General features: G+C 45.2%; 2 protein-coding genes across 8 annotated transcripts in view; one reads left to right on the top strand and one right to left on the bottom strand.

Annotated features, from left to right (window-relative positions):
* Window positions 1-19608, top strand: part of TK2 (thymidine kinase 2) — a 49502-nt gene that overhangs the window by 11358 nt on the left and 18536 nt on the right. For 4 of the 7 annotated variants that reach the window (XR_012126655.1, XR_012126658.1, XR_012126656.1 and 1 more), the window contains exons 1-4: window positions 10029-10325; window positions 11297-11334; window positions 14832-14906; window positions 17834-17887. Coding sequence is in view for 3 of the 7 variants with exons in the window: in XM_073225893.1 (XP_073081994.1) it covers window positions 10223-10325; window positions 11297-11334; window positions 14832-14906; window positions 17834-17887 (270 nt within the window). In the remaining 4 variants the exon portion in view is untranslated. Of the gene's footprint in view, window positions 1-2228; window positions 2406-4026; window positions 4261-10028; window positions 10326-11296; window positions 11335-14831; window positions 14907-17833; window positions 17888-19608 lie in introns of those variants that run through there. The other 3 variants (XM_073225895.1, XM_073225894.1, XM_073225892.1) reach the window with 3 other exon arrangements.
* Window positions 8-8025, bottom strand: CKLF (chemokine like factor). The gene is made up of 3 exons (XM_017649165.3): window positions 7749-8025; window positions 2780-2894; window positions 8-117 (listed from the first exon to the last, which is right to left on the bottom strand). Exons 1-3 carry the CDS (start codon window positions 7932-7934, stop codon window positions 11-13), a joined length of 408 nt encoding a protein of 135 aa, XP_017504654.3. The 5' UTR covers window positions 7935-8025; the 3' UTR covers window positions 8-10.

Here is a 19608-nt window from a genome sequence, read left to right as displayed (position 1 = left end):
GAAGATAAAATTACAGAATTTTTATTTTGTCATGAATAGCAGTTTTCTGAGAAGGACCACTTGGATTAAATAGAAGCGTCTGGTAAATAAGGGCTCCTTCCGTGAAGCAGCACATCGCTGCCAGGAATTCAAACACATGGAAAAGATACATTGTTACTGCTGTGTCCATGGTATGGACTTCAGTCGTTCACACAGATTTTAAGTGGTCTGCTCACCAGCTTCCTCTCCTGCTACGGTCCTGGGATGGCTCCCCACATTGCACCTAATACCAAAATGGGAAGAGACCTCAGAGCTCATTTTATTCTCATTCCCCAGATTTCCCAGTACATGCCTAAGAAAAGGGAAAGGTAATTTAAGTGAGTAGAAAAAATATTGAATGGGTGTAGGCTGTGAAATAAATACTTGTCTGGATCTCTTAATTTGTTCCTGGATGTACCATTTAATGCTCTGCCAACGATATTTAGTTATCAACTTTCTATCCCCAATGTTTAACTGACTTTCTGTTGCAAACTTTACTGAAGAAAAGGTCAAAGTTCACACCAGCTCAAGATTAAGCCATGGTGATAGTAGCTGTAATAAAAGCGTTGGGGAACTGGGGTGATAAGATGGTGCAAAGTGAACTCTCAGCGGTTACATCTACTTAGGAAAATAAAACTGAGGTAAATGGAATAAACTAGAACGTGGTCTTTAGGTACTCTCATGGCTGTTTGAGAACTGGTGCCAGGGCTGGAGAAAGGGGATGGCACCTCTTGCATGCTATTTGGTCAGCTCCATTCAGCAGTCAGGCATCTGGTCCAGGTACGCATCCTTTTCCACTCTGAATCTCAAACCTGGCTTCCTAGGTTCTAACCACACTGAGACCTCCTACCTGTCCTTCCATGATTCCAATACTCTGCAAGTGGTTGGTTCCTCTACCTGGAACCATATTCTTTTCCTCCCTTATTCTTGGTAAACTTTGATTCCACCGCCAGAGAGAGGTAGTTGGTTCCTCTTTTCTGTGCTCTGCAGTACTCGGGCAATAGCTTGTATACAGCTGTTTGCACTTATGCCTCCTGTATTAGGCTCTAAGTAACTTGAGGATAGAGCAGGCTCACATTCTAGTGCAATGCTATCCAAAGAAATATGAAAGTCACCGATGTAAGCCACATAATTAATTTTTAATTTTTTCACTCTTCTTTATTATTTATTCATTTATTTTTTAAATTAAGGTATCATTGATATACACTCTTACGAAGGTTTCACAGGAAAAACAATGTGGTTATTACATTCACCCTTATTATCGAGTCCCCCCATACCCCATTGCCATATAATTAATTTAAACTATTCTAATAGCCACATTAAAAAGTAAAGAAGTGGAGGGCAGTGCAACACAGAGAAGACAAGTAGTGATTCTATAGCATCTTGCTATGCTGATGGATGGTGACTGTAAATGGGGTATGTGGTGGATCTTGATAATGGGGGGAGTCTAGTAACCATAATGTAGCTCATGTAATTGTACATTAATGATACCAAAAAAAAAGACAGAAAACTTAAAAAATAAAAGTAAAGAAGTGAAATGAATTTTAATATATTTTATTTAGCCTGATATATCCAAAACATTATCATTTTAACATGTTTTCAGTATAATAAAGTTATTAATAAAACATTCTACATTTCTTTTTGGTAGTAAATGTTTGCAATCTGGTGTGTATTTTACATGTACAACTCATCTCAGTTCAGACCAGCTACATTTCCTGTGCTCAGTAGCCACATGTGGCTAGTGGCTACTGCATTGGACAGCACAGCTCTATCCTTTGTCAGCACCTACCAAAGTGAATTAAAGAATGAATAAGAAAATGAACGAAAGTAAATCCCTTGCCTGGACCCTCTTTCTCCATAGTAGAAGGATAAGATTATCTTTAAAGACAATGGGGGAAATTGCTGTCACAGTGCTATCTCATGTTTAGAATAATTCCCATCCCCTATGAGGTTGTTTAGGGCCTAATAAGGGAGATGAAAAACCATGGGTTCTGATGTATGTGGCTGAGGGTGGTCCATTTTCCTAAGTGTCTCCTACTATGGAAAGACATGAAGTCGGGGTTAGATTTAAGAACCTTCTGATTTACTTCTCTAGATCAGAACCTAGAAAAGCCAAATGTTTTTGAACATCCTATAACAAATCTCAGAAGAATATCACATAGAACTATAAATTACTTGACTTTTTTTTTTTTTTTTGGTTTGCCTTCCAGGATAAAGTCTGATTAAGCTGATTTGCTTCCCTTCAAGCAGTGTTCAAAATAATCCTTTAGTTACAAGGCTTCCTACTACTGTTACCATATCATGATACATCTATTATATTCCACCAGAAGAAGGATCTGGACAAGAAATAACTGAGCTCAGAACAGTCTGTCTCATCTTAGCAAGTGGTATGTATCCTTTTCTTTAAAAGGGAGAGCTATAAAACTCATCCATGGTTTTTTTTGCTTGACATCAGGTTTCTCAGAGCTAAATGTTGTAACTGATCCCAGTAGGTTTTCTCAGTCTAGTTTTCTAAGTCTAGTCTAGACCTACAAACTATGAGAAATATATCGGAACCTTTTTATTTGTTTAACTTCAGGACTATGTGAAGTCATAGTCCTTCATGTTAATCAAGTCAAGTATTCACACAAAAAATATTAAGCCACTAGGGACTGTCTGTGTACTGGCGTAAGAGCTCCAGGAATGAGTACAGTATGGTTTTCTGTTCTTGGACCTATTTTTCAGGTAAATCTGAATTATGACCAAACCTAAAGGAAGAAACCAGAAAGACTTCCATTTACCCCTCCAAAGATTGAACATGTTGTGGTTTCTGGAATCAGTGCCAACACAGATATGATTATCATGAATATGGCTGTTACTAGTGAGTTGATAATATCCTGAAAAAGCAGAATAAAAAGGTCAACTTTACTGAAAATCACCAAAAAAATGAATGAGCTCTCTAAAGATTTTGAAAGTTCCATTTTACTAAACAAATTTATTCAGGGTTTATCTTCTAGGAAATCAAACTGCCACAGTAAAATGACACCTATATATTGTGTGTGGTTTACAATGATGGCTAATGTTCTCTTAACCTATGATATGCCAATCACTTAACTACTTAACAGGCTTATTTCACTTTTTACTTAAATGTAGTTGGAGGGAGAACTCATCTGGTTAGGAGTGGATGATGTATTATGTGGAAGACAATGTAGAATGGTACACTGGGAAGTCAGAATGCTCAATTTTAATAATATAAGAGACAATGTGTAGTAGTCTGCATTGTAAATCAAACAACTTTATGTTACTAAAATGCAATTAATAAAACTTAGAGCAGTGCACACTTTAAGAGAGAAAGTGGTAACTTTCAGGAAAAAAATCTCACATATCTGTATGCAACGGCTGGCCTATTATGTTATTGCTTCTGGTCTATGAAGCTTATTTGCTTAATAATTTCTTGAAATGAAGCATTTTCATTCTGAACTGTGGCTTTAAGAGGTGCAACTTATATTTTGAATGGATGTATAGTGTGGGAAAGGTAAATTGTCCTTATTCTGGAATGTTTTATATATGCAGATAACTATAGGCAGGAAGGAATTATTGAACGTAACTAATCAAACTTAAAAACCCTAATAACTTAGAAAAGTAGTTATTAAAAAGAAATAGGAGGAGGTTCAATGGGGACAGGGCAAGAATAGATATATTTGGGCAATTCTCATTTACAGGAAATATCGAGACTAGCTGTCTCGGGTTAATGCTCCCCTGTGCTGGACGTTTTGCTCTGCTTCAAGGTGACAGGCCACACCTTCACTGCAGACAGGCAGCCTTGCCTCCTAAGAGTAATTTGGGGAAGTGTATGTGAATAGCTTTGGATAAAAGTGATGTTCGAGGGAGTGCAGAGAACCACAGGAAAAAAAACAACTATGTACCTGCTCTGGATCATCACTACCTTTAATGGTCTTTTAAAACATTGTTTTAATATTGAAAACCAAATGTCAATATGTCATAGAGTGAATGTAAATTTAATTACAGAAGTGAAGATTTCACAGAAATTTTGAGCCTGAACTCGGATCCCACCACAAAGCTCTGCGCTGGCGCACTTTGTGTGCTTTCTGCCATTGGAGCACTTGAGGGCAGCAGTCAGAGAAGGCGTGCTCTGCAGACTGTCTGTTCCTGCAACTTTGGGACCGTGACACACATAACACATAAGCGTGCAGATGACCAAGCCTTTACCTAACCCGTGAAGACAGCTGCCATCAGACAGAGGTACTTACGCGGTACTCCTCCCTTACCTACAGATTAATTGGAATCTTTGGCCATCTTTGTGTCCTTTGCTTTTCTTACTGTACAAGAGCCCCAGGCATCTTTTCCAGTTGTGGTCTGCCACCCATTCCCACCAGCTACTCTCCAGGAGCCTTATTCTGTTATTATCCTTCTTTGTCCCTGGCAGGGTTTCCTCAACTCAGTGGTGGCCCTTCTAATTACAGTTGTCTCTCCTTTCCCATGGCTTTACTGTTACCTGTCCACTCAAGGCAAACCACTCTGGTAAAGGTCACCAGGGGCTACTATTAATAAAGTAAGTTAATATTTTTTTCAGGACTTATCTTTTTGTCTTTACACGTGTTAAGAGTCTTCCTTGGCTAGACATTCATGATCAGTTGGTCAGCTGGTAGCATCTACCTCCCTTTAAACTTTAAATCTGTACTCTTTTTAACCTTAGATCTATACAAGCTACTTATTCATAATTCTTTCAATTACTTTCCTAGTGTAAAATTAGCCTACCTTTAAATTTATAAATTGGTCACCTTAATTACATAGTAAATATAATTATAACTCATTCTTTATAATTAACATAATTACTATTAGCAACATGTCATCTCAAATCACTTCATTTACTCTATTGAACCAAGGTCTTGATTTCATGGATTGTGAAATCAAGGGTCACTTTTTCATTCTCCAACCTCTGCCACCTTTCTGTACCGTGGGACTTAGCATTGGTGACTGATTAATCCATTTTTAAAAAAGTACCTGTGATTGCGGTACCATATTTATAGCTCTTTTAACTTTCCTAACGCCTGGCCTTTGTTTCCAGTTCTCTTTAAAATATGCCACTAATATCTCAAAAATTTCTTCACCACTGTATGGAAACTCTTTTGCTAAGATCATCAGTCATTTCAGAATTACTAAATTTAATCCTTATCCTACTGCACCCCTGACTTGGTATTGGCTGTCCTTTTCCTGCTGTTCGACCCCTCTGGCTCCTGTTTCACCTTTCCTAGTTCTTACAGCTCTGCAGTATTCTTTCTTGGTGGGTTGCTCTCCTTTTACCCATCCCTTTAAAATGCTGGCATTCCTCTAGATTCTGTCCACAAGCCACTCAAGGAATCTGGGTCTCTGTCTCAGGTATATTCTCAGCATCTCACACATAAATACACATTTAGAATCTCTATCTGAAAAACCTCCAGGAATCTCAAACTTGCCATGTCCAAAACTGAACTCACCTTGCCCTTTCCACCTGTCCTCACTACCTTAATTGCTTGATACCACCATCTACTTTATCACCAGCCTAGAAACCTAAGGTCATTACTCCTACTCACTCCCCACAACTGCTCAATCATCAGGTCCTGCTGACCTAATGCATAAAACATTTTGGAAACCCACTCCTCTTCAGTACCTCTTCTCTAAACTACATGACAAAGACACTCCAGTAAAGTTTCTAAATGCATATTTGTTTATGCATTTATCCACCTATTAAAAACCCTTCAGTGGCTCCCCATGGTGAGCCTAGCTTTCACCATGGCATTCAGAGTCTTCCATGATTCAGTTGCTGTCTATATGTCTAGCAAAGGGTTGCTTCTCAATTTATCCACAGGATAATTCCAATGTTCAATTCTCATCCTCATCTTACTTAACTCTCATCGGTGTTTGACACAGTTGATCATCCTTCTAGAGTTTTTCACTTGGCTTCTAGGACACCATACTCCTGGCTTCTACTACTTCCGTAATTGCTCCCTTTCATTCTTATTTGCTGATTTCTTCCTCCTCTTAATGTTGATGTGTTCTAGGGCACAAGCCATGGTCTCTGCTTTATCCACATTATCTCTTGATGATCTCATCAGTCTTATGACTATAAATGCCCCTATTTCTGAAGTGCCAATCTCTCTCAAAGTCTACTCTTGCATATTCCAAATGCTTATTCAATATTGCCACTTGGATGTCTAATGACATCTCTAATCTGACAACGAAATCCAAATTGAACTTTTGATGCTCTGCCTACGTTTGTTTCACCCTCAGGCTTTTGGAGGATACCAACTCCATCTTTCCAGTCATTTAGGCCAAAAACTGTGGAATTATCTTGGACTCCTTTCTTTTCCTTTCACATCGGGTTTATCAACAAACTTTGCTGTTGTTACTTTTAAAATACATCTCAAGTAGGATTATTTCATATAACCTACTCTGCTAATGCCCTGGTCTGAGTCACTATCATCTCTTGCCCACATTGCTGTAATAGCTTTACTTGGTCTCCTTGGGTCTACCCTTGCCCTTGCAGCCTCCCCTTACTGTCCCCCTCCCACCACTAATTTATTGTCAGTATAGCAGCTGATGTGTGTGTATACACTTTTTAAAATATTAGATCATATACAACTTTACTCAAAACCTTCATCTCCCACAGTGTCACCATCACTCGACTCAAGCTACACTGGTTTCCTTGCTCTTTCTTGAACCCTTAAGGTACATTTCTGCCACAGGACCATTGTACTGGATTTTCCTGGGCCTCAAGTACTTTTCCTTCAGATATTCTCGTAGACACCTCCCTCACTTTACTCAGTTCTTTGCTGAGATGTCATCTCTAGGAAGCCTGTCCTGGCCACTCTATTACTGCTGCCTGCAACTCTCCTTCTCAGCCCTTCCTCCTCTTACACCTCCTGACCTGCCTTTACTTTTTCTCTTGTTCCATAGCACTTTTTGGAAATCTACATCTTTTATTTCTTGTGTTTATTGTTTGTCTCCCCTGCCCTCCCACCCCAATATGCAGGGATCTTTGTTCACTGGTATCTCCTCATATTAAGCAGAGCTGTTCTCCTTTAACTTTACCTATTTCCACCCCCTCTCCTATATGTCACCTCTTTAAAATTTAAAAATTACTTTTTCCTTTCATTTTTCTCTTCTTGAATTCCTTAAACATATTCTGCTATGAGAGTTTCCACTTCTCTAACTAGCCAGGTCACCTTCCTCCAAATTATTCATTATCTCCAAGTGGATCTGAACCTCTGTCTAGAGCTGACTGCAGTGCTCCTGGTAAGTCTGATGCCCCAGAAATGGGCAGTTCCATCATCCTTGCTCTGGACTGTATCACCCATGAGCTTGGTCACATCAAACTTCAGACTTTTAGTAAGTAAACTCAGCAGTCACCCAAACCCATCAGTCTCTTGTCCTGCTGGCTCCTGAGTACCACTGTGGCTGCCTCACCTGGTAGCCTGGGTACCTGGTTTGCAGATCCAGGTGGAGGCCATTCAGTAGACAGAACGATTTTGTTTATGAGCGTGGTTCTTTAAATCTCCTGAGGGGAAGGACAGTGCCTCATTTCTTTTTCTACCCCCATGGTGCATAGAAAAATGCCTTGCCTCTAGGAAGGCCTTGATAAAAACAAGTTTGAAAGAGAAGGCAGGGGGTTCTGCCTCATACTTTACAGCCATATCTCACTGCCCTTGAGCACGCCTGAAGACTGCCGCACCCTGTGGGCCGGCCCTCACCAGCTGCAGCATCTTCACGTGGCCCTTCACTCTGAAGCAGAAGGGACGATGCTTCGGCTTCCGCTTCACGTTCTGCATGGTGCCGGCAGACCTTGCTGCAGCACTTCCCCCGCAGGCCTCTCTTCCGAGGCACTGCTTCACCAGGCCTCGTGCGCGGCGATTGCAACCACCCTGGCTGCTGGACATCGCTCGTCCGGCTTCCCGGCTCCGTGTGCGCCCGCCTCCGTGTGCGCACGCGCCCCTCGCCGCGGCCCGCACACGTGCACGAGTGCGCACGCGCCCCTCGCCGCGGCCCGCACACGTGCACGAGTGCGCATGCGCCCCGCCGGAGCCATGAAGGCCTGTCACCTGTTAGCTCTACCTTGACGTGCCAGGTACCAATGACACTGCTCTCCAGTTCTCCACAGGAAGCGTTCTCAGAGGGTGGAAGAGGTGAGAATGTAGGAAAGGAGTGGGTGGGGGAGTTGAAGAAAAAGGCGTTCAGGAATGGCCATTTCACCACCCCAAACTATGGGCATCCCAAATGCCACTTCCTTAGAGAGGATTTCCCTTGGTCACTCTGTCCAGAGTAGCCGCCATCACTCTCAAAGCATTTATCACTAGCTGATACATAATACATTTATTTAAGAGTATGAATTGCCCGTCTGTTTCTTTACCTTCAGGGTCCCCAGGGTGTGGCATACAGTAGACGTAGAAGGTGTATAGTCTGAACTAATGGTCTGGGCCTCTACCCTGTCCTGCCCCCAAGGGATTACAGTCTGGGTTTGTGAGCCCAGTTTGTTCATAGTTTGATTTTTGCCACCCACTGGTGCTCGTTGTTTCAAAGAACAGCTTGTGGCCCTTCAGAATTCAATTTGTGTTTTTCATAATTGCTCCTATGAAGCCATAGTTCCACCATCTCGGAGGCTTTCTTTTCAGGGATGGGAAGTATGTGTGGTATCTTTTATGTGCTTTAAATTGTCTTGGATAATTTGGCCATCCCCACAGTCCATTCAGACTTCTTTGGATCCTGCCCATCTTAGATTCAGTCCATTTCATTCAGACAAAGCTGATCAGTAGGTACTTCTAACAGCATCATCCCTAGTGGCTCACAAACATGTTGAACTTAATCCTGTAGTTTGTTTATCGAGGGCACACCTGCCCTGTGCCACGTTTGTGGCAGATATTACAGGAAGCACAAGATGGGGTTGTGGCTTTCCTGTAAGAGATCTAGAGGCTGAATGAACCCTCTTGCAAATGACTTCCATTTCCTGCCCAAGAGGTGACTGCCAGCATCTTGCATTCCTGGGAGAGGTGGGAGACCCCTCCGCCAATCACTAGAGTGGGCATGCACACGCAGTCTCTGCTCCTTACTGCAGTAGCTTAGTTATGCTTCAGGGCCTGAGTGTGTTGAATTATACCCCATCTACCTCAGACCTGGGCTGAACTTTTGCTACCTGACTATGGATTGGGTTTACAGGCATCCTGCCCACTCACTAATTGTCCAGTTGGAATGCTGTTGTGCCTTTGCTAAAAGAGAAACTGAGTCATATTAAAAATCTTAAAAGTCCATTTGAGCAAAAATTGATTAGAATTGGGCAGCATCCAACCCAGCAGATAGAAGGGAGCTCCAAGTAGCTGTACAAAATGAAAGATTTTTATAGGCAGAAGAGAGGAGGAACAAGGAAGTTTTACTAGGCAAAAAGCAGGTTGGTTATTGCAAGGTTACTTTCTTTTAGGGGATGATAGGGGTTGTTGGGTAGATTACCTAAATACTGCTGATCAGGAAGTAACTGATTGGTTTAAGATTCCATTTCTAGGAGAGGCGAAAATATAATTAAGTTTGGGTTTGGTGACCTGGGGCTTACCATAAGTGACCCCATTTTGGGATTGCTGTCTTTTTTTTTTAAACACCTTTCTGAGGTATCTATTACACATTTACCCTGGAAATGTCAACGTTCAGAGGGAAGAACGCAGACTGTGAAGCAAGATTAGGTGGGCTTGAAATCCAGCTCCACTCCCTGCATGAAAGCTTCTGATTATTTTAAACAAGTCACCTAAGATTCTGAGGATCAGCTCAACTGGGAGATGAGAGTGCCAATATCCTCTTGCAGGACTATTGGGAAGAATAAATGACACCGTGTGCGCCAGGTGCCTGGGTAGGACAGGTGCTCAGTTAAGTAATACCTGGTAATTCATTAACCAGTCAGTCGATGGCATTGTTGGCCGTCCATCCCCGAGTCTTGCAAAGTCGTGGGTTCATTCTGATAGCGTCCCGTTAGTGGGAAGATTTCCTGGCTGCAAATGGCAGACCCCTCCGCTTTAATTATTTCCCTCTCGGGGAGTGAAATGCGACGTGGTCTCTTTAAAAGCCGGCCCCAGCCGGCGCTCCGACGCGCCGGCGCGGCCAGGTAGGCGGTGCGCAGGCGCCGGCTGGGCTGCCGAGCCGACGCGCAGGAAGGAGACCCCAGCCGGCCCGGTCCGCCGGCCGGGCCATGCTGCGGTTGCTGCGGAGCGGTGCCGCCGGGGCGCTGCGCCGTCTGGGGCCCGGGAGCCCCGCGTCAGGCCTGGGTCCGCGCCGCCAGGCCTGGCCTCGGGGTAACGCGTCTCTCGGTTCCACGTTGCTCATGGCCGGCGTCTTGGCACTCAGCGGCCGCCCGCCCCACTCCTTGCCCTCGTCTTCCAGACCCGCCTGAACCCGAAACTCCTCCTCCGGGGCGTCTCCGGGCGGCTGCGGGGAGGGGAGGAGGCGGTTGCTGGCCGGTACCCAGGACCCTAGCTGGCAGCGAGTGGGTGGAGCTGTGGGGCTCAGGACCCGTCTCTTGTTCAAATTTGGGGAGCCCCCCCAAATCCCAGAAAGAACCCCCGTCCCTGCGGCGAGGGGGCTGCTTTAGTCGAGTTTTTTGGCTTTGGGGAAGACGGGGGCTGCAGTTAACCAGCCTCCAGCTCACGCTGGTGCCAGTGGGTAGTGGGTAGTTTAGGATACGGTGCCTTCCTGCTCTCATTGGGAGCAGAGACCTACCCCCATAAATGGAAGTCGCAGTTACAGCCAAGTTCTAGCGTTCTTTAGCCTCAGGGCTGTTCAGTGGCATCTCAGAACCACTTGTGCCTTAAGCCACGAAGTCAGCGCTGGGCCTAGAGGAGAAACTTAAGGCTTTGGCTGAAACCCATGCCTGCCACCCACCCTTATCCATGGGCTCCGAGTGTAGGCCACTCTGCGTTTTAACTTGATGGACACCCATATGTGAAGGCTATTATTAATATAGCAATCAATATAAATATAAGTTGTGTGGAAAATTAGTAAGTATAATTTACTAATTGAAAAAAAAGCTGAGCACAGCTGATCTCTAGAGGGGACAGGCCGCAGTTGCTTGGTGTTGCACATAGGTAAACAGCAGTGGTGAGCCTGCCTCCATGCGTTCATGGAGAGCCCGAGGTGTCACTGGGAAATGTTTTTAGGCCTGGGAGCAAGCATAAAAATGACTATTTTCATGGTGGTTTAGAAAATTAGGAGAAAGAAGAGTAAATTACTTAAACTGGGTTTAAAAATTGATTTCTTTTCTTTGTAGATAAAGATAGAGAAAATGAAAAAGAGAAAAAATCAGTGGTAAGTCCCTCTTTTATGTGGATCCTGCAGTGTACATATCTATATCTGTCTATCTGTATTGAGGAAGAGAATGAAGGAATATTGCACATAATAAAAACAGAAATACAAGAGGATCTTCACAGATAGGGGCGTCTGTCTCTTCCCTGGCCCCAGACCCCCTCCCCAGAGGCCACCTCTTACCAATTTCCATACCTGCATCCTTCCTCAGAGTCTACACAGGTGGGAACATACATGTATTCATAAGCTTTAGGTAGATTGGGACTGTTAGCTTGATTAACAATTACAAAAGGATGTGAAAAATGCTCATCCTCCATGGGGTAGGTTGGTCTCACCTTGGGTTAGTGGGTAGCAGCCAGGCTGCTGTCCACCGCCCACCCCCTACCCTCCTGCGTGGAGACTAGTGAATGGTGGATAGAGGGAATCCATGGGGGTCCACAGACGTGGGTTCAGCCAGTACTGTGACTTTGAGATGTGAGCTCTGGGATGAGGCTGTGGCTGGTGTGAGGTTGAAGATCAAAACAGGGTCAAGTTGTACATGTCCATGGGGAAGCTGGAGCTTTTAGCTGGCTGGGGTGGGGAGCAATATTTCAGTCACTATCAATCCAGAAGCTCAGTTTCTTAAGAGAGCTGGAAGTTGGTAGCTTCTATGGCTGGGAAGGGAGTGGCTTACTGGGTGGTGGCAGGAGTACTTGGATCTGGATATGTAAAGGGAGGAAGGGGTGGACAGGCCCCCTGGGGTATCTGGGGTGGCAGAGAGAACCTGAGAAGGAGTGAAGTCACACAGAGAGGATGGTTGATTAAAATTCTTGAGATGGAAGTTGAAATTAGAGGTGGGTGGGGTATGGCAAGAGGCAGCATGGAAGGGCAGAGGGATGTTAAGTTGAGCTGGATGGAAATTGATGCAGTATTGTGCTATCAGACACACAGTAGGTAGTCCATAGAAAGTGGTGTGGAACTTGGATTCAGGCCCAGGCCTGCTCTTAAGCATTGAAATTCTTTGCGTTCCTGTATGGACCTGGAGACCAGAAAGCCCCTGGCATTACTGGGTCTGATGGGAGAGATGGCAGTAAATAAGACAGTGATGGATCTAGAACAGCAGTGAATCTGGAGGCTGTGAGTAGGGGGCAGGGCTTCCAGAGGACAATTACTGAGGGGAGCCTTGGGGAGCCTTAAGCATCCTGGGAGATAGAGGAGAGGGTGAGGCAGGAGCGCTGGAGCAGAGGGAATTGCAGAGGCAAGTCACAGAAGGGAGAGAACCTGCAGGCCTGACACTCGTGGCCAGTCCCCGGAGAGGTGGCTGGGGAGGACCTGGGGATAGTGTGAAGGGACAGGAGATGGATCCCAATACCTGGAGCCACTGCAAGACTTCTCTGGATGTCATGTGGAAATGGGGGCTGCCAGGGTTGGGGAGTGAGGAGCCCTGCTGGGTCAGATTGGAGCCCAAGAAGCCAGCCGGGAGGCTGCTCAGCAAGGAGAGGTAAAGGCCAGCCAAGGAGACAGGCCCGGGTTCTGCCGATGAGTAGAAGCAGGGCCCAGAGGAGGTGCCGAGTTGCTGGGTGAGGAGAGAAGACGTGCAGAGTATTGAGGGTATCTGAGTGGATGGTGCCTTTCCTAAGGACTGGAATGGGGAGAGAAGCCGTATGTGGGTGTTGAGAGGTGATGAATTAGGGTACCATGGGACAGCCCATGGTATCGGACAGTTAGGGAATATCTGCAACTGGGAAGTCACTCACCACCAGAGTAGGAACAAGTAATTTTGGAAGAAGGTTTATCTAAATAACATGTTTCTTGCAGTGAAAGAAAGAAATATTATACAGAGTGATATCTAGGTTGAGCTCTTCATAGGTTTCTAGGAAGAGGAAAAGTTGTTTCCTTTAAGGAATAACAATTTAAAAAGATCAGATCCTTTAGTACCCTGATCAGATTTGGCTTTGGTGTACACCCTGGGTTCGTTTTATAGTTTTCGTTCTAAATGAGTGAGCTGGCCTGGGCCTGGGATTGGAGGGTGGCCTGGCATCCTCTGGAAGTATATCTCCTGGATATCCAGCAGGGGGAAACCTTTGCAGCTGCCTGTCAGAGAGTGGGTAGGGGTGGGGCAAGGGGAGACAGCCCACTGTGACCCTGTAATTTATGTAGGATGTAATTGAGGTTCCACTGGGGTCATGGAAAGGGGTCTGCCAGACCTAGGAGTGAATTCCAACTCTTCTCTACCAGGCCTAGTGCCTTAGGCAAGTCCCCTATGTGGTCCACGTTTCTCTCGGTGCCTCCAGCCTGGGTGTAAACGTCACTGTGTAGCAGGATGTATCCTCTGACTGTGTGTGCTCCAGAGGACATCTAATAGGTATTCTCAAGGGCCAGTTTGTCTTATAGCTGTGGAACTGCCCATTACCTCTTATGATCTCCTGGAGCCAAAGCCATTTGGCCTGTGTCACCTGGAGTGCCTGGCTGAGCAGCACCTGGTCAGACTCGCTGGGCAGTCTGATTCAGAGGGTCTGGGTGCTCTAGTGCTTCTGAAGCAGGGTGCCTGTAGACTACACATTGAGAAACCCTGCTGCGGACGGTTGTGCTCAGCCTTCCTGCTCGTTGAAATCACCTGGAGAGCTGTGTAAAGTACTGAGGCCTGAGTCCAACCCTCAGAGATTGTTGTGTAATTGGCCTGGATAGTGGCTTCCTTGTAGAGATTTTTAAAAACTCCCAAGTGAATCTAACATATCCAAGACTGAGCACCAGTGCCTGGAATGCTTTCTTTTCCTACAGTGAGGCTCCTTGGTCTTTGGGATTGCTAGACCTCAGATGGCTGACTGGCCCCTCCCATCAGAGCCAGGACACCTCTCTCCCACAGTGTAGTTAGCGTGAACAGAGTGGGTTCAGGCTATCCTTCCTGCTTTATTTCCTTTTACAAGCCTCACATTTTTCTTCTATGAAAATGTGAGGACCCACTTCTCAGGTTCTGGTAAGGTTATGCACTAATGGTGTATATTACCTGACTTAGGGCCTGGCCTGCAGCAAGGGGCCCGAGCAAGTTCTTCTATCCGTCCTGTCCTAATACTTTCCAGTCCATGGCTGAGTGCATTTTTCTGCACAAAGCATTGACTTTAGGCTCTAGATAACATACACATGCTTCCCAACCTCAAAGCCATTAGGTCTGGGTAAGGAGGTAGGACACTTGGGCCTAAAGTCTGATAGTCTCAGAGGTTGAGTGACGGACAGGCAGAGCCAGGGTGGCCAACAGCAAGCTGTGTATGATCTAGGGGTTGATGTAAAGGAGGTTCTGTCTTGGAGGGCAGTGGTCTTGTGGCCACCAGCAGTAGGCCTGGAGCCTGCCACTGAGGGGAATTGGGGACTTTCTGCTGAGGGATTCTTATATACACAATGAAGGCTTTATATACAGGTTGAACCAAATATGCTGTTTACCTGAGCTCCTCCAAAAAAATTCTTCCCTGAAATTCCCCCAGGTGCTTGATTTCTGATTCTCATGTACATTTGTCTTTTGTCAGATTTGTGTCGAGGGCAATATTGCAAGTGGAAAGACGACATGCCTGGAGTTCTTTTCCCACACAACTGACATTGAGGTATGGTCTCCACACCAGGTTTGAAGGAACCTGCAAAGCTTGTCAGAGCACTTACAGAGGGCGTTGAGCAGCCCTGTACAAAAGAATATGTGAGCCATAAATGCAAGCCACATGTGTAATGTAAAATTTCTAACAGCTTTGCTAAAAAACCCAAAAAGAACATTTTATTTAACATAATGTATTCTAAATATTACCATGTCAACATGTAATCAATATAAAAGCTTTTCATTCTGTTTTTCATACTAAGTCTTTGAAATCTCGAATGTGTTTTGCACTGATGGCATATCTCAATTTGGACTAGTCACATTTCAGGTTTCTAATAGCCCCATGTGGCTCATGGATACTATACTGGATGGTGCCGATATAGACATCCCCATGGTCTGGCTAGGAGGAGTCCGCATATGAAAAGAAGTTAGGCTGGTGAGCATGGTTAGAATGTTACAGTGTTACATCTGATACAGTATTCAAGTAGGGAAGTATTGCTGTGTAGCCAGTTAAGGTAATTTCTAGTTTATTCACAGCCCAGTCACCAAAAATAACCTCACAGATGTTTAAGAATTGTCTCTGTATACTAAGACCCTGATACTTCTTCCCTGCAGATTGTAGTGGTGTGATTCTTTCTCATTACTATAGATCCTGTAATTTCCATACCTTTGGAGTCATTTTCTTTCCTTCTTTCTTTTCCTGTTTTTCCTTCTATTAATAATATATGTGGTTTGCTAAAAATGATAAACATTCTATTGCCCTTGTCTTGCTTGTGTTCATATCCTGCCGTGCAGAAAAGAGTTAACAGGCCTGAGACTGCCATCCTCAGAGAGGCTTGTCTGCAAGTTTGGCCCTGGGCTGGCTGCAGGAACTTGGGTTTTGGGAGAGCTCCCATCATTTCCTGACTGATAGGAGTGGCTCTCTGTGCCTAAAATGTTTGTGCAAACAATATGGTTTATTCTGTACAGCAGTTTTCTTTCTGGCAGTCTAGAGTTTTCGTATGTGCTAGGCCGATACTGCCTACATGACTTAGCCCTGATAAGAATCCTGACTTCACAGTTCAGGCCAGCTTCCCTGGTAGGCACCATCGCATACGTGTTGTCACAACTCGCAGTTGAGTGTGTCCTGTGTGACTCCTCTGGATAAGGCCCCTTGGAAGCATATGCCTGAGTTCCCCCCACACTGCTCCATGCACTGATTTTGCTTGTTTTCCTTTGCTGATATGGCTTCGTATCCTCTCACTGCAGTAAATCTTAGCTGTGAGCACAGTGCTGTGTCCTGTGAGTCCTCCTAGTGGATCATCAAACCTGGGGAGGCGGGGGTCTTAGGGACTCCCAGTACACCTGTCCTGAATGGTGTAACTCCCAGTGGCACTCTAGAAGCACTTATATTCTCAGTGAAGACCTTGAAGTGAATGAAGAACAGCAATAATAATAAGGGCAGTGATGGTTAACATCCAACTAGGATAATACCATATGCCAGGCATTATGCTGAGGCTTCATTATATTATCTAAATGATTTCATCCTTACGAGAGTGGGTCCAGGGGGTAATTACATTTATTACCTGGGTTGCAGAGGAGGAAACAGACTCAGTGAGGTTAAATGGCTTGGCTGGGGTTGCATGGCTAATGCGGGTGGAGCCAGAGCCCCAGCCAGGCCGGCCGGCTTCAGGAGTCATGTCCTGTTTGGTTCTTTTGAACTGTTAAGAGCTTCATTGGCTTTAGGAAGACCACTCGGCCTTCAGATCTCAGCCCAGTGCCCTGTGGCTTCTCCAGCTAGTTACCCTCCCTGGTGTAGGTTCTTCTGGCCCCTGTGTGCCCTGTTTTATATTACTTCTCAGGGTTTGAGAATACATGTTGATTTCTGTGATGATCTGATTGAAGTCTGCTTCCCCATAAGTTATAAGTTCCATGAAAGCAGGGGCTGGGGTAGTTTTGCTATTGCTGTATCCTTGGTGCTAAGTATGGCTCCTGGCACAGTTGTGCTTGATAAGTGAGAGTAACGGTGCCACAGATGGAGCACAGGTCAAGGCTGCCTGTGACCCAGCGTTTGGTGGGCCTAACTGGTATAGCATATGCTACTTGGGACAGGAACAGAGTGCTGAAGACCTAGAAGAAAGAGAGGGAACTGGGAAGGGCAGGCAATGATGACAGAAGAAAGGATTTTTTGAACTAGATTTTGAAGGATATGTAGGAGCTTTCCATGTAATGAAAGGTGATGTGAAATGAGATGAGGTGGGCATACTGAGCAGAAGGAACAGCATGAGTAAAGGTGACACACAGGTGTCAAAGGTAGGGGGAGGTTACTCTTCAAGGGTCCTATGCATTGCTTTCCTTTGGTCTCTTGTGACCTATGTCACTTGCTCATGTGCACTTAAAGGTCCCCAGATGGATCCCGGCACTGTCAAAATCTTGGCTCCAAGAAAACCATTCAAATCTTCTCCAGGACTCACCTGCACACCCAGAAAGGCTCTTGCACGGTTTAGGAAACGACTCTTAGCTGTCAGTATGTTCAGTGCAGAGATCAGAGAAAATAGAGGCAGAGCAAGCTGTCAAGGTCCCCAGGAGCACTCCCTAGTGGGGAAGCTGGGCTTCAGGCTGGTGCCGTAAGTGCCCGAAGTAGCTGTCCTCTCGGCTTCTCTCATCTCCCTGCCCAGCCTGATGCAGTGGCAGTAAGGGCTGGGATGAAACACATGTAGGAAGAAGGCTTGAGAGAACCCGCCTTGCCCTCGGGGAGCTCCCAAGGCAGCTGGATAGGTGGGGTATGCATATTCATGTATATAGGGATGGATAGAGTTGTTCTAAAGTCATTTCTGGAAATCATGTGAGGAAACCATGTCTAAATGGAGTTAGTTGTAGCCTCACAGGGTTTCTCACCTCTCTGGGCCCACTCTGAGTACCTGAATCTTGAGCAGCTGCTCTTGATGTTTTCTTTCTTTGCAGGTGTTAACAGAACCTGTGTCCAAATGGAGAAATGTCCGTGGCCATAATCCTCTGGTGAGTGTGTTGTTTCGTGTGTGAACTGCCCACTTTCCCTTAAGCACCTGGGAACCGTGGTACTGGTATCTGACCCTGGGCCTGCCCCTGGCCCCCTGAGGCAATTTCCTAACTATCAGCTGGGCCAGAAGAGGAGCGGGAGATCACAAATGGACAGTGGTGGCATGTTGGTGTTCTGAGGTCAAGGACATCTGAGGCCTGGCTGTGCATTTGCAAAGGACCTCCTGTCAGCTCTCCCAAACTATCCCAAGTGGTTGGCCTCAGCTACTGGGGGTTTCATCTCCTGCTGCTCATTCTACCCTCCCGCTCTCCATTAGAACCCAGGTCTCCCCAGGCCTAGCCCCCCAGGCCTTATCTAAGTAACCAGGTTCCTTGGTATACCTCTGATTTGGGTTTGTACTTGGCAATGTCTAGGGACTTCCTCTGGCTTGCCCTGTAGCTGCCTATCTGCTTTCCTAAGGGTGGACCTAGCAAGCAGGGGCTAGAGCATGCCATGCCTCCTTCTCTTCCTTCCCTATTCAGAAAGATCTACTCTGGCTGCTTGGAAGAGATGCGTGGAGTCTGAGTCTGTAAGAGGGAATTTAAGAAAGTGGTGTTGCTTCTGGGCTCTGGCCCCGTGATGTAGGGATGATTAATTTCACTTTCCAGTGAGGAAACTGCAGATGAAATAAGTTGCCCAAGGTCACACAGCTGGTAAATGACAGATCTGGGTTTGAACCTTGGACTTGGGGGAGGCTGTGCTGTCTTCTCCTTTCTAGCAACACAGTTGGCATCTTCTTGTGTGGTTCTTTAGACTCTTAACTTCTGCTAGGGACAGGGACTTAATTTGGCTCACAGTTATTTTTTAGAACATAGTACACTGCTAGGCACTAAGTACATGCTTGTTAACTCATTCATTCAGTCAATATTCATTGCATCCCTATCATGTTCTAGACACTGGGGCAGTGAGCAACTCAAAGCTCCTGTTCTCCTGGCCTTAGTATTCCAGTATGGAGAGGCAGAAGACAGTTAAATTTATGATATGGCAGGTGGTGATAGGAACTGTGAAAAAATATAAACCAGTAAAAGGATGTTATTTAAATAAGGCAAAAACTCTCAGTCTTTGAATAAAGAATCCCAGAGATGTGGAAAGGGTTTCACCATATTTGTGCATGTGGGAGAAGATGGAATGCCAATCACTCTCTTCAGGCATAACAAAGAAGCCTCAGAAACATTGATATTCTTTAGGACTAGGCAGTAACCAGGGTAGATTAAGACAACTAGAGTTGCAGACATTAGGGTTTAGGGGTGACATTTCACAGGACATAGTCCCACTCTCAGAAATCTGAGTATTCTTGCTACAAAGAGCATTTCCAATGACAGTTTTATAGTAAAAAAAAAATAGAAATAGATATTTTTACACAAGTTTCCATTCTGGACAGAAGAGCAAGATTTGTAGTTTTGTGAAGTCTCAATTCAGTCCCTAGATCTGAGTCAGTGAAGAAGTGAGCAGTACAGATATCTGGAGGAAGAGCCTTCAGCAGAAGGCACAGCAGATACAAAGGTCCTGAGGTGGGATTGTGCTTGGGTGTTTGGAGGAATACTAAGGAGGCTTATGTACTGGAAGCAGGAGACAGGAGAAGGTGGAAGGGATTGTCTAGTGGGCCTTTGTGAGGGCTTTGGATTTCATTCTAAATACAACAGGAAGCCACTGGAATGTTCTGAGTAGGGGAGTGACAAAA

Source organism: Manis javanica, chromosome 17, assembly GCF_040802235.1.
Source record: "Manis javanica isolate MJ-LG chromosome 17, MJ_LKY, whole genome shotgun sequence".
NCBI classification, from domain to species: domain Eukaryota; kingdom Metazoa; phylum Chordata; class Mammalia; order Pholidota; family Manidae; genus Manis; species Manis javanica.
The sequence above is the reverse complement of the archived record's forward strand: the minus strand, read 5'-3'. Positions and strand labels throughout refer to the sequence as shown.